At 31.0% G+C, this 15,094-nt stretch overlaps 1 protein-coding gene across 1 annotated transcript; it reads left to right on the top strand.

Annotated features, from left to right (window-relative positions):
- The first annotated feature begins 2 nt into the window (after positions 1-2).
- LOC148610952 (ciliary microtubule inner protein 2B-like) lies at positions 3-13,774 on the top strand. The gene is made up of 7 exons (XM_088590902.1): positions 3-307; positions 1,611-1,686; positions 7,293-7,422; positions 9,322-9,549; positions 10,935-11,124; positions 11,291-11,427; positions 11,812-13,774. Exons 1-7 carry the CDS (start codon positions 222-224, stop codon positions 11,922-11,924), a joined length of 960 nt encoding a protein of 319 aa, XP_088447028.1. The 5' UTR covers positions 3-221; the 3' UTR covers positions 11,925-13,774.
- Positions 13,775-15,094: the final 1,320 nt, after the last annotated feature.

The following is a 15,094-nucleotide window of genomic DNA, read 5'->3' as shown; positions in this document are numbered from 1 at the left end:
AATGACATCGAAAATCAGTAGTGCGTGGAGTTCAGGTAAACAGCGGCGTATTTTATTGGTTGAATGCTTGAAAGCAGAACACCTTAGCAACTTAAAGCGCCCTAGACAACACACTACCGATCAATTTATCCAAACACGTATTACAACCTTTCTTTGGATAATCCATTACATTACAGGTGTCAAAACAGATTTCTCTAACCGGGTTCTGGCTTCGTAAAACAATGACCACTATTGCATTTGGTGGTGGACCAAGTCTTGATCAAAGACGGAATTTTGCAGCTTTAAGGGATGGAACACACGTGCCTGGGTATGTCATTTGTCTATTATCTTGGCCATGATCCTATTTCAATATTAAGAGGTAACAACTTGTTGTTTAAACCTTCAGTTATGTGAAGTGAAGATTTGTATCCTTGAAAAACAATTATATACATTTTGATGTCAGCATTGAATACGCAGAGCAAATATACTATACATGTAGATTATGTATAATGTATATGAGACAAGTAAAGCCTGAAACACTCCTTTGGAATCATAAGTTCATACCACAGGCACTTATTTCAGGTACAATTTTTTATCTCCTTGCCTTTTGTTCATACCCCTACTACATGTAACTTTATGAAAATATAGCTCATGTAAATGCTTGCATATGGTTTGTGTATGTGCCAATCTTGGTCTGACGTTTCATATTTTTGTTATGTCATGTAATTTTACTGATCGTGCATGATTTTGTTGGTGAGAGAATCTCGTTGCAATCTTCTTCTTCAGGGCCCAGTTTCATAAAAAAAAATCTCAAGTTGAGATTTTCTTCAAATATCCAATTTCAGTTGAAGAAATATTTCGGAAAATACTCAACTTGAGATTTTTTTATGAAACCCAGGCAATGTACTAGTTATTAACTGACTAGGTGTAGGAAATCAAATATGGTGCTTCTCATCAAAGAAAAGACAGAAACAGTTCTTGCCAATTTGCAAATTTTGAAGTTGTTTGTTTATTCATTCCATGATATAAGATGAGTAACAAGAATGAAATGTAATCAAATTTAGTTCTTAGTGCAAATATACATTTGCCCTTTTCAGGCTTTTTGTAATGCCATTTAGGGCATTTTTAAGTTGAATATACATTTATAAAGCCAGTGTCATATTACATTAAATTGATGTTTGTATACATGTACATTGTATGTTTGCCTTTGCATAGTACTTTATTGTACATGTTCATGTAAGAAGATGTGTAATTATTGTAAGTTTTTATCATTTTTTTTTATTTAAAGATTAGCTGCTATATTTTATACAAGTATATCAACAAAAATATGAAATCTAACAGGTCAATTCTTCATGTAATTCATTTACTGGTTACAGGACAGTTTTAACTAGCAGGAACTTTATGCTAACTAATTTTTGTACACATATGTCATTGTTTTGTAATGAACAAGTAAATTAAAAGTGCTTTTATGCAAAAAATGAATCTGTCATATATCCACATAATCCAGAACTATCATACTCTATAACAGAACTGTATGTCAATTTATGTATTTTAAGTCATATTTATACTTTAAAAAATATTTCCACAAGATTTGAACATATTTTGTACCTTTTGCATATTTGTGTCTTCAGATATCGAGGTTACTGTCCACAGATTAAATACAGAGTTGGTAAAACATATGGAACAGACACCCATGAACTTGCTCAAGTGAGTATTGGTAGTCATAGATTTTATTTCGTAAGCATTGTTATCATGATTTCAGTGCAAAAGACTGAGAGAAAAAAATGTACAGTGTATAGTAATCATCTGGAAATAACTACATTTTGATAAGAGGGATTTATTTATAAAACTTTGAAATAATCAATCTATCTATTGATGTCTTGCATTTTGGGAAAATTTACCCATTTTAAAAATATTGATTTGACAAAATGCTAAAAAAATCTACTTCAAAGTGCATGAATTAATGCAATTCAATTCATCTAATTAGTAGTGGGATATTGAAATTCATTAAGGATTCGTACATAATGATTGTCATACTGCATGCACTCAGATTCAAGATGAATAATTTACTGTGAGAATTTAAACAAGTCTCAGACTAATTTGAATAATAACTCATAATTCCATAATTGTGTACAATACTTGTACAAATGTCCCTCCAAAATATAAAAATAGGAGATGTGTTTGACAATGAGACAGTTACCAAAAACCAAGTAACAAACAATTAAACTTCTACAGATCACCACAGAGTTTTCAATGATGGGTAAAACCCAAACCATAAAGCAAGCTGTAAAAGGCCTCAAAATAAATGAAGTAAATAGAAGCAGAACTTTCCCAAATTTGCTCAAAGGAATAGTTGTAAACTATTTGAACTGGCAATTAAAATGTTCTGCCATCCTGAAAGAGTTTTTATTGGCCAGTCACTTAAGTGTAAAGTTTTTGGACAGCACTGGGGAAAATTTGTACCAGTCTGAACTTTTTCTTTCTCTCAAGATGTCATTCTGGCTGAAATTTCATTTGTCTGAACTGACAGAGGACTAGTTTCTGGGAATTCTTCAGAAACCCTTTATCCTTATCTAGTTACTTTTGTGATTACATACACTAATATTGGTACATGTACTCTCACATTATGTAGTATAAGATAACAAACTACATGTATATCTTTATCTCTTTATGTCAATTTTTTTTGGCTAATAATTGACAGCTAAAATATAAAAATGTTAAATGTTACCTTATTTAATAATCATCATGTTAGTACATGTACATATGCATTTTTTTGTACTTGTATACAATTTTCTCTTCAAGATAGGTTTGTGTAATGCTGCTTTGAAATGATTAGAAAGTAACACTTTTTAAATACACATCTTTTAAGATCAAAGGATTACCATCACCACCCTTTTAAATTTTAACAAGTGTTTCCATCATGTTCACATGAATATGAATTGTTTGTGAAGTGGATATTTAAATTCTAATAAAACTGTTCTCCTTGTAACGATAGGGAAATCCAAATCGATTTTAACTGTATAGACAAATTGATCAGCAATCAAGTTCCTGTCTGCTTAGTTCTGTTACCATACTTTATTTGCTTTGTTAGATTTCTATTAACAGTTTTATTGGTATTTTGAGTGTACTGTATGTACATAAATTAGTAATGTGTATATGTTGAACAGCAATTGGAAATTACACCAGTACAATGTACATGTATAATTTAGAATGTAAATGTGTAATTAATACTAAATGTACTGCTATTATTGGATGTAATACAGGATATTGTACTCCATTTCTTTATGAGGTTTAAATGAAATCATGACAAAAATTGTTTTCCTTTTTGCAACTTTACATTTTGGTTGGTTTTACTTTACAGAAAAAAAATCATACAAATGAAGTCCTTAGTTCCTTCACTTAGAAGATATGTGTATCAGATTAAACATATAAATTAATATATGTATAGTATTTGATATTGTACCTGATTTAACAAACTTTTTTATTAAAGCCCTTTAAATTTAAAGTCAGGGCATTTTAATGTGTTATTTAAAAATCATAGTTCAAATATCTTGGCAACTGAGAAAGAGACTACATGTATATATTGATACATGTCATATAACATGTATGTAACAATAGTCTGGTTTGACTGCCATTAAAATCTTCAAGGGCAGTATATAATATATTGTCAGTTAGGATTCTTTTTGCATCAGGAGCCCCAGCGAAACTACATTGTACCGTGTACATTTTCTGCTTCTACATGTAACTTAATGGTACTGGTAAGCAGAGCTACAATGTGTTCATAGAAGACTATAGAATTATAGTGTAATGTTTGTATCAGAGAACCTAGACTTTCAAATATTTGAAGTAAATTTAAATATTATTGTATTTGTGTAAGGGATGATTGTACGTCAAAGCAGTTGATCCTTTTACCATTTTCCCTTTAAATTTAATTTGAGCAACTGTACATAAATAAATTCCATTTTTACCATACTTAAATATTGATATAGACTGTTTCTATTGGATTTGAATAGTGAAAATTAAAGACATAATGGTATATATAACTAGTTGTGAAAAAGAAATCCAGTAGTAAAGTACAAATTAAAAATTTAAATGGTGTCTTGATACAGGTTTAGGTATAAATTGCAATTAATGGTAAATTTAACATAAAATTGAGACTTTTATTTGGTGTTTTTCAGACTAGGGGGTCAAGAAGTAATCATAATATTAAAAGTTGAAACCTTAGGATTCTTTTGTACATTGAACGATCTTATTTATGAGTGAAGTACTGGAAGAATAAATACTTTAGTTGTCATGATATAAAACATGTTGTTAGGTTGCTATAAGGTTTAGAGCTTTAGAAAATTTACAATGTCTTGTTTTATTTTTTGTTCATGTTCACATGATTCATACAATGAAAACTCAGCGTAGTACATAAGCACTAACATGTGTATATACTGTGAAATAAACCAGTGATAGGTTGTTATATTTTAAAATCAGTACTGATAAATTAACTTGAATTTAATGCCTTGTTGTAACATAGACCTCCCTCTAATAGGAACTGAGCTCATTGCTAGGAAGACCATGAAAGGCAACTCTGTTTGCATTTTCACACATACTCATACCCATGAAGGAATATATATTACAATGTATAGCTAATATATGTGCCCAAAAATATGTGGCTATTTTCAAAATACGGGACTGCCCAAGAAACCTCAATAAATTTGATATAAGCATAAAAGTGCAGAAAAAAGAGACAAAATGAATAAGCTATCATTGAAGTTTTATTATCAGAATAAACTCTTTCAGTGCATTAAATACTTTTAATATGATATGAAATCATTTGATTTGCATTACAATTAACTAATTAGAAATTTAATTGCAATTTATTACAGTTCTAAATAGGATTATCAAAATAAACCCATAATCAACACTCATTGAAACTGTAGGATTGAAGTATTCTTTCAAATCAGATTATTTTATGCACATCAAGGGGTAACTTGTTTAAAAGCTATAGTTAATTGTTGAAGTAGTACTCAAAATGTATTGTGTACAAACAATTAATGTGACTTTGAACAGTTTAAACCGTTTGAATTGAAATCACCCTATTAGAATATTAAAAACTTATAGACGTTAAACAGTATTTCTGGCAACATTCTTGTAATATTAACAGTTATTACAGCATGTATTTACTTCCCAAGGCAACTGGTAGGAGACACAAAACATGACCTACAGGTGGAAGACTGATTAGGCATTTGGTCAAGTGACCTTCCAATTGATCCACTTATAAAACTGCATGTTGCATTAACAGATAGATATTTTTTAGTATTGGTTAATTTAAAATCATAGTATTGTATTGGATATACACAGATTTAAATTAGAATCAGTGTTGGACCCAACAACTAGGAAATGTCCCTAAAGCATGGACTTAATGACAGAATATCTGTGGGTCTAAGTGATTGTCTTCAAAGTTCTAAGTCAAGGCTCTTGTCTGTTGTCTCTTTAGATAGATCTGCACAGTGCTGTACTCAGATTTCATCTTAGAATAACTGTGCCATGTGTGACTAAATTGTTTGGGTTACCTTGGAAGTTTATCTTAATTGGTATATTTATAACTGATATAATTACATTTAAATACACCCAGTAAGACCAGATGATTAGGTTGTCCATTCACAATGGTTAGCATTTTCTTTAAGAGTAAATAAAGTGATAAACTAAGTAAATTTAACCTGATATTTGTTGTGTTATTTGTTTAACTGGTGTAAAATCTGACAGTTTCAAAATGTAATTGACAGATATTGACAACTTCAAAGTGATAACCAGTGTAATTTAGTATTATTATGATTATAGACTTATATTGTCAATTGCATTATGACTACCTATTGCTCTAGTATATTTGTGAACACACTTTCTATTTTGTCTCAAAAACTGACCTAATGTAATAACTTAGTTATAAAAACTTGTGTTTGTAATAATCTAATGTACATGTAATAGTACTGAGTAACAAAAAATGATCTAATGTAATAATACTGAGCACCAATCACTGACCTAATATAATACTACTGAGTACCAATCACTGACCTAATATAGTACTACTGAGTACCAGTCACTGACCTAATATATTACTACTGAGTACCAAACACTGACCTTGTGTAATACTACTAAGTAACAGAAACTTACCAAATATGTAATGCTACTGAGTAACAAAAACTGACCCAATACATAATGTTACTGAGTAACAAAACTGACCTAATGTAATACTACTGAGTAACAATCACTGACCTAATGTACATGTAGTACTGCTGAGTAACAAGATCTGACCTAATGTAATAGTACTTAGTTATAAAAACTTGCCCTTATGTTAAATTGACAAACACTGACCTAATGTACATGTAATAGTACCGAGTAACAAGACCTGACCTAATGTAATACTGCTGAGTAACAAAAATCGACCTATTGTAATAATACTGAGTATCAATGATACTTGTGAGTAACAGAAACTGACCTAATATGCAATACTACTGAGTACCAGTCATTGACCTAATATAAACCTACTGAGTATCAGAAACTGACCTAATGTAGTACTACTGAGTACCAATTACTGACCTAATTTTATACTACTGAGGAACAAAAACTGACCTAATATAATACTACTGAGTACCAATCACTGACCTAATGTAATACTACTGAGTACCAATCACTGACCTAATATAAATCTACTGAGTAACAGAAACAGACCTAATGTAATACTACCGAGTAACAGAAATTTACCGAATGTAAAACTATTGAGTACCAAACACTGACCTAATGAAATACTATTCGGTAACAAAATCTGACCTAATGTAGTACTGCTGAGTACCAGTAGCTCGCCTAATATAAGCCTACTGAGTAACAGAAACTGACCTAATGTAATACTGCCGAGTAACAGAAAAATACCTAATGTAATACTACCGAGTACCAATCACAGACCTAGTGTATTACTACTGAATACCAATCACTGACCTAATATGTAATACTACTGAGTACCAATAACTGACCTAATATAATACCACTGAGTAATGAAAACTGACCTAATGTAATACTACCGAGTACCAATCACAGACCTAGTGTAATACTACTGAGTACTAATTACTGACCTAATTTTATACTACTGAGTACCAATAACTGACCTAATGTAATACTACTGAGTAATGAAAACTGATCTAATGTAGTACTGCTGAGTAACAAACACAAAATCCATCATTAATACTTTACTTGTACAGCTCTTACTTAATTACTGCTGTTATTTACTTAGTAACACTTGATAAATAAGTGTTTATTTTTGTATTTTTCAGGGCACAATACATGTTGCCCCCACCAATACAGTAGTAGCACACCCAGAATATGTTCCAAGAGTTACAAGTCAGTTACCTGAGTCAACAGGAGACAACAAATATACACAAAACATGGTGCCAGGGTATACAGGTATCTAGTTACTTTCTAATCTGTTATGTTGTTAAGACCTTTACTCTACCACATGAAGTGGTGTGGTATTATGTGATTACTAAGTACCCTCCGAAAAGTTGTGTGTTTGTCCATCCATGGACTGTTTTCAGATAATAACTTTTGTAGATGTGAAAGGAACTTTTTTAAACTTTGTATAGTTGATAAGTATAATAAAACAAAGATCAGGTTTAAATTTCACTGTGAAAGGATGTATTGCACTAATGCTGTGGCCATTTTAAGTTGTATTATTTCATGAATTGGAGTTATCTTTCTTTGAGTACTGAAGAATTGTGAAAAAAATGTTCTGGAGTCTGAAAATGTCATTTTCAGTTCTTTTGTCCTCAACGAATTAGTTATCATTCTTGGAATATGAAAAGGAGATTTTTTTTTCTTGATTCATTGGAGTAATCTTTTTTTGGAATGCTGAAAAAGAAGGTGAAAGTTAGTTCTGTTGAGGTTATGGAGTCTGGATAAACATTTGAATTTGAGTTAGTTGTGAATATGTTATGATTTTTAATTTAGCACATATCCTTGGGTATCAAATACAACACAACATGGTTGGGTATCATTTATTTTCCCATTAGATGCCAAAATTTTAGAATTGAATAATATGCAGCCATTATCTTTTTCTTTTGACATAAAAATAATAGATTGGTCACATTCAAATCATGTTTGATTTGTTTAAGTTCGTATATCAGTTAATAATCTTATTGATACCGGTTACAATGTTGTTACCATAAAGTATTGTATTGATTATGTTTGATTGAAGATCTGAATTGCCCTTTTAATGATAATTGTCTTCCTTACCACAGAATACAAAAGCACCAAAAAGATCTATGGTATCCAAGTACAATGGTTTTATGAGATTTTCCTGTACACTTTATAACAGCCACAGATGGATTGTTTCTAGTTGATTTATACTGTATTGACCATAAAACGTTACCAGTTATTGACTTAGGAAATATCTGAAATGCCAAACTTTACTTTGTGTGAGAGATTGTCAGGGAAAAAGTTCAGTTTCTTTTTTTTTAACTTGATGCCGATTGACTCATCTAGTTTATATGTTTCCTTAAATGTGAAATTTGTATATATAAACTTATACATACAATATTGCTGTCCATATCCTTCTCAACTAATTCATTTGAACTACTGGTAGAAGAATAAATTACCACTACCTGCATGATTATATTTCTCATGGTCAGATACACATAGTACAGGAACGATGTGTTGTGAAGATCTGAGGTTTTAATGGTGTGTTGGTAACCACATTCACCATGCAACACAGGCCAAAATTTATTATCAATTTTTAAGTCTTAAATAAATACTGGCAACACTTAATAGGTTTATATCATGGTAGTGATTTATCTATCTAAATATTTTGTATGTTTTATCAGGTTTTTGTCCTACTGAGTGTATTAATGTATTTATACAGTGTTTTCTGCAAACTACTTTAGATATCTCACATTAGATAGCAAAAAGTATGTTTTCAAATTGCTTTAGAAAAGTTTGTTAAAAAAAAGCTAAACGTAAACAACTTATTTTGTTGGTAATCATTAATTTTTCTTTTTGGAAATGAGGTAAATATACAACTTCAGAAATTAGAATAGAATAATCGTGGTAGAAAATGGACCAGATATATTCCTTATGTTATATAAGTTCTTTTTATATATATCCGTAGCCCTAAGTTGTCACCAAACTGAGACCAGTGTAATCTTGTATTAATTCCACTGTCGCCAAAAAAACAGGAAGGGTCCCATTTGATTTGTGATGCTTTTAATGCTTGTCTGTTGTATTTAGTCAAGTGTAGGTTCTCACTACTAAGAATTTAAGATACAGTACATGTACAATAACAAATTTTCTTTTTTTTTTTTGGTTTAGGTTACATTCCAAGAATGCCATTCAAATTTGGAAATACATACAAAGAAGACTGTGATGTGTGTATAGACCAACATATGACCAATTATAAATATCATGATGCTAAGTATAATGACTTACAGAAACAAGTTAGTGGTTATCCACGACTACGCGCTATATCATACGATCCTGATGTCAGGGATAAATTAAATATGTACAGAGATACGCATCCACAGAGAGAAATCTTGTTAGGTAAGAAGGAACATCAAACTGTCATAATGATTTATCCCAGTAGGGTTTTGGCAAAAAGTTAATAACTCAAACTAAGCTGAAATTACCTTCAACATGGAGTAAAACTAAGCCAGAAGCTCTTACAGGACCCATCAACAAAATAAGGGAGGGACTACTAGTTGTGTACAACCTTCCTCAGCTAAAGATATGAAGTCCAACAAAAGTATACATAACTGTCAAATACTCCAGACCAAAATACATCTGAAGTGTACCCATAAGTCGTCATCACAGGGTAAAATACATCTGAAATGTACCCATAAGCCTTCAACATAGGGTAAAGTACATCTGAAATGTACCCATAAGCATTCATCACAGGGTAGAATACATCTGAAATGTACCCATAGCCTTCATCACAGGGTAGAATACGTCTGAAATGTACCCATAGGTCTTCATCACAGGGTAGACATACATCTGAAATGTACCCATAAGCCTTCATTGCAGGGTAGAATACATCTAAAATGTACCCATAAGCCTTTATTACAGGGTAGAATACATCTGAAATGTACCCATAAGCCTTCATCACAGGGTAGACATACATCTGAAATGTACCCATAAGCCTTTATTACAGGGTAGAATACATCTGAAATGTACCCATAAGCCTTTATTACAGGGTAGAATACATCTGAAATGTACCCATAAGCCTTTATTACAAGGTAGACATACATCTGAAATGTACCCATAAGCCTTCATCACAGGGTAGAACACATCTGAAATGTACCCATAAGGTTTCATCACAGGGTAGAATATATCTGAAATGTACCTATAAGCCTTCATCACAGGGTAGACATACATCTGAAATGTACCCATAAGCCTTTATTACAGGGTAGAATACATCTGAAATGTACCCATAAGCCTTTATTACAGGGTAGAATATATCTGAAATGTACCTATAAGCCTTCATCACAGGGTAGACATACATCTGAAATGTACCCATAGCCTTCATCACAGGGTAGAGCTAAACCATAAGCTCTTACAGAACCCATGGTAAAGTGTGCAATGCATAATTCAATAAAATAAGTGTAAAGATAACTAGTCATATATGACCTCCTTACTTCAATAAAAGATGTGAAATCCTGCATTATAAGCATACCTGTTGGTGTTTTAGATTCTTGAGAAATTATATAGTACCAGGGTATCAGTTTGGTCTCATTTGAAACCAGGAAAATAGGATTTTTTTTAGAAGGGAAGTTCTGAACAAAAAATGATTTTCCTGGGGAAGCAGATAATGTGAACTTGTGTCTTGTGTTTTCACTGTTTTTTTTAAACAGAATGAAGATAATGTATTATGTATGCATTAACAGCAACAGGGGTAAGAATACAATGCAAACTGTTGTTTAATTTTATAGAAAATAAACGACCTTTGACAGAGCCACCAATGCCTGGTTACCGTGGTTACATACCTAGAATTAAGACAACAGAAAAAGGTTTGGGCTGTCGCTATAATCAGACAACAAAAAAAGGATTAGAAATGTTTGTACAAGAAACAGCAAATCATGCCAGAGTTGCTGGAGCAGAAATACCACAAGCTTTAAAAAGGTATATAGTGAAAGATAGTTTTGTCCATTTCATCAGTTTCCTTAGAATATTTATTCTCTGTATAAGTCAAGTGAAATATGAGCATGATTGTTTTTGTTCCTCTTTATTAGTAGTTCACAAAATAGAATTAAACATTTTTTTTTTATTATTATTATTATTATTTTAGTGTACCAATGGAAAAACTTAGTATCCCTCAACCTCCATCAACAGCACCTGCTGCTAGTGCTGACTTTGGTTCATCTGGTTATCGTAGACTTTACTTACAAGATGGAATGATCCCTAAATATACTGGTTATATTCCTCGTAAGTTACTATCAGATCAAATCCACAGTACAGAAAGAAAACAAATTATTTTCAAAGTCTAAAAATCATTGTAGAAATGTTATATGGTAAATTATATCAGAAAAAAACAAGTGAAGTTAAAACTAGAAACCTAAATGTAGGTTTTAATTGATTAGAGCATCAGCTTGACCTTTTTATTTTATGCATCAAATGAAAGGGCATGGTGCGGTCATTAAAGGGCTAAATTGAATGAGTACCAAGAAATTGAACTTATTGATCGAGCATGGAATAAAAACTCACATATACATAGTTGTAGTACTTTTGTCCATGTTGAAGTAAATTGCATGACATCTATTTCTAAAATTATTTAAATTTTATGAATTTTGATTTTTTTTTTCTTTTCAGATAAAAGATATGTTTTTGGAAATACATACGGAGATACAACTCGACAGCTGTCAGTCTGCGCTCATCCTAATGAGAATTATGGCATGTTCATTAGATCTAAAACAATGGCTTGAACAATTGAATTAGAAGATGTATTAACAATTTTCTTTAACTCTTCTTTAGATAGAGCTTTAACAGAAAGTGCATTTATCAAATCATGTTACTTTACTGATGTATAATACCAAACTTAGTATTTCACCATCTTCAAATTAGGACTTATCTTTGATGTGATTACTCCAAAGAAAGATGTAATTTGAAACAAAATACAGACAATATTACATTTATATGGTTTCATTGTGAAAAAATAAACAGTTGTCATAAGTTTGCTGTTAAGTCATAATAAAACATTTGTAAGACAACCATGGAATTATATATTCTTTACAATGTTTATTAGAAAATAATAAGTCTATCTGCTCAATATATATATATCTACTAATGTATGTATGATAACCTCTTGAGAAGATAGTCAAGTAATGTTCTATTAGTAAACAACTTCCAATATAAATTCATTTTTATGAGTTTGACAAATACAGGAACAAGCTCCAGCAGAATTTTAATAAAATTAGTGCAAGTGTTGCAAAATTTAAAGCCTTATTAATGACAAAAGGATTTACATGTTATTATATGTAATAATTTGCCTGTTTTAAATTTTTTGGTGATACTACAAAAGTGCAGCATAAATATTCCAGATATGAAACATGTGACACCAGTGTAGTTTTGATAAAATTATCCGTCCATTCTATTTTTGTGTTGTTAGGACCATATCAGTTGTATTTTAAACATTTATTTAATGAGTGTCGAAACACCCGAAGTTGAGTGAAAGGTGAAGGAAAATGAAGATTTTATACATACCTTGTTGCCTTTATATGACTGTGATTAGTTATTGAATTTATTTTTTTTTTCTATTTTTTTATTGTTATGTTTACTTAAAACATTCCATCTTTTTATTGTTGTTTGTTTGTTTGTTTGTAATAACAAGTGTACTATTTTTCTACTGTTTATTATGTGATTCTGTTATGTTTTTATTGTACTGGGTACAGTATTGATGTAATTTGTTGCTCAAAATTATGGAAAATTCTGTTTTGTTCTAAATTGAAAATGAAATGGCTTTTTTAAAGTTCTTATTATTCTAGAGAAATTCAAATCAATGAGATCAAATAGAAGAGGTGCCAAATTCATTCAAACCCTGTAATGCATATTTGTATTATCATATGTTGGCTACTACTGAAACCAAATATATATATATATGTTATCTTCCTGTGGTGAAAGTTGGCATGTAATTGAACATTATATTTATTTACAAAATGTATGCTACATGTGTACAACTGCCAATTGCACTTATTAAGAAATCACAGAAATGTTGAATTTTTTTTTTTTATTTTTGTGTTTCATTCATTATGTTTTATGAAGCATTTGAACTTTGACCTTATTAGTTCAAGAAAGATTTTATTGATGGTAGTTGTGATGTTCTATATTTAATTCCATTTCATGAAACATTCATATTGATATCCAAGTTCTATTGGCTAAAATATTAACATAGTAGATGTTTATAACAGAAATAAAACTTTACTCACTTTATCCTTTCTTCTGTTACTTAATAAAGTACAATATTGTAGATGACACTTTGAAGATTCCATTGCATTCTTTGTAACTCTAGATTTCTGAAGTGAGTGATGAACGAGTTATATTTTAGATTAAAAGCTCCTGGATGACATCCCCTATTTTTTATGAAAATAAAAGCCTGATTTAAATGCTAGAACTATATAAGTTAACTTACAGGAGGTTTCTAATACGTACAATGTGAAATGAAGTACGCATAATCATTGATGATCATAATATGTGGATTTTTTTTTGTGCTATTAACCTTTATCATTATATAGACATATGCTCAGGATACTGTGTAATAAAATATTTTAACAAGTTCTTTTAATGTGTACCGATTCACTGTTTAAACAAATGCTCTTGGCAGTTCGTGTCAAACTATGTATACATATCTTAAGCTTCCATTCATATCAGCATTTATAACCTATACTAAAACATATACTAAGATTGATTAAGGCCCTTGGAAAATGTCCTCCTGTTAGGTGTCCTTGGGTATGACAACTGATACCAACAATGAACTATACCAGTTGTATGTATATATTAGATTGATTTTATGTTATAACTACAATATGTCATTGGAGTCATATCACTGGCTGATGGATAGACCATGACTTTTATTCAATTCCTTCGGGCATTTTCTCATGTATGTTTTTTTTTCTGTTTTTGTTTTTTTGTGGCTCTTTGCTTTACTACTTAGTGATAACAGAGAATTAGTTTTGAAGGAAAAACAAGATTTCGTTGATATTTATAACATAAAAAACTAGAGAGGCTATGGAGTCTGAATCACTCACCTGGTCAAAAAGTCTTTATAGCTTTCTAAAGCTGGACTAGTCACCTTACCGTACTATTGTCACAAGAGTCATTTAATCAATACAGAGCATCTTAGTTATCCACCAGAATTTCATAATATAAAATAAATCTCTCATAGTTTTTTATTTGACTTCAAGGGCCATAACTCAATATTGAGAAACCAATATTTATGAAAAATTCAGCATAGGTCGGTCTCACCATGCTGAACAATTTTTTCTCCAAGAAAATTCAGCTAAACCCATGGGTTTTCAAGTAATTTCAACAAACCCTCGAATTTTAGTAGTGGTGGTCATGTTTTTCCACAGATAAAAAATTGCTAAGGATATCCTAACTAACATTCATGCCATGTTTGGTTATAATTCATCCTACATGTTGTCTGAAGAGGAGAAGATTTTCAAGAAAAATCATTTCTTGATCCATAACTCATACATTCATCAACAGATCTTTGTGAAAATTTTCGGCACAAGTCAATCCCATCATGCTGGAAATTTTACTCCCTGCCAGATTTTAGGCTAAACCCAGCTGTTTTAGAGTTATTCGCATAATTCTGCAATTTGCCCCCTATGTTCTATTTTTAAAAATAGTGGCCATGTTTTTTGCAAGATCAATAATCTTAACGCACAGATTGTTAAACATGATCTACATAACATTCATGCAAAGTTTATTTTCAATCCATCCAGTAGTTTCAGAGGAGAAAATTTTCTAAGTTGGAAATGTAAAATTCTGGTAAAAAATCCATTTCAGGACCACAACTCATTCATTTATTGACAAATCTTCCTGAAAATTTTGGTATAGGTCCATCCCATCATGCTGAACAATTTCATCCTCCTGC

Source organism: Perna viridis, chromosome 7 (genome assembly GCF_037379345.1).
Source record: "Perna viridis isolate PV_CMFRI_1.1 ecotype Kerala chromosome 7, ASM3737934v1, whole genome shotgun sequence".
Taxonomy (NCBI): Eukaryota; Metazoa; Mollusca; class Bivalvia; order Mytilida; family Mytilidae; genus Perna; species Perna viridis.
This window is presented reverse-complemented; position numbering and strand designations above follow the sequence as displayed.

Coding starts and splice junctions, on each gene's coding strand:
- LOC148610952 (XM_088590902.1), top strand. CDS start 222: ATGACCACTATTGCATTTGGTGGTGGACCAAGTCTTGATCAAAGACGG. Junction 308..1,610: donor GATGGAACACACGTGCCTGG/GTATGTCATTTG, acceptor TTGTGTCTTCAG/ATATCGAGGTTACTGTCCAC. Junction 9,550..10,934: donor ACAGAGAGAAATCTTGTTAG/GTAAGAAGGAAC, acceptor TTAATTTTATAG/AAAATAAACGACCTTTGACA.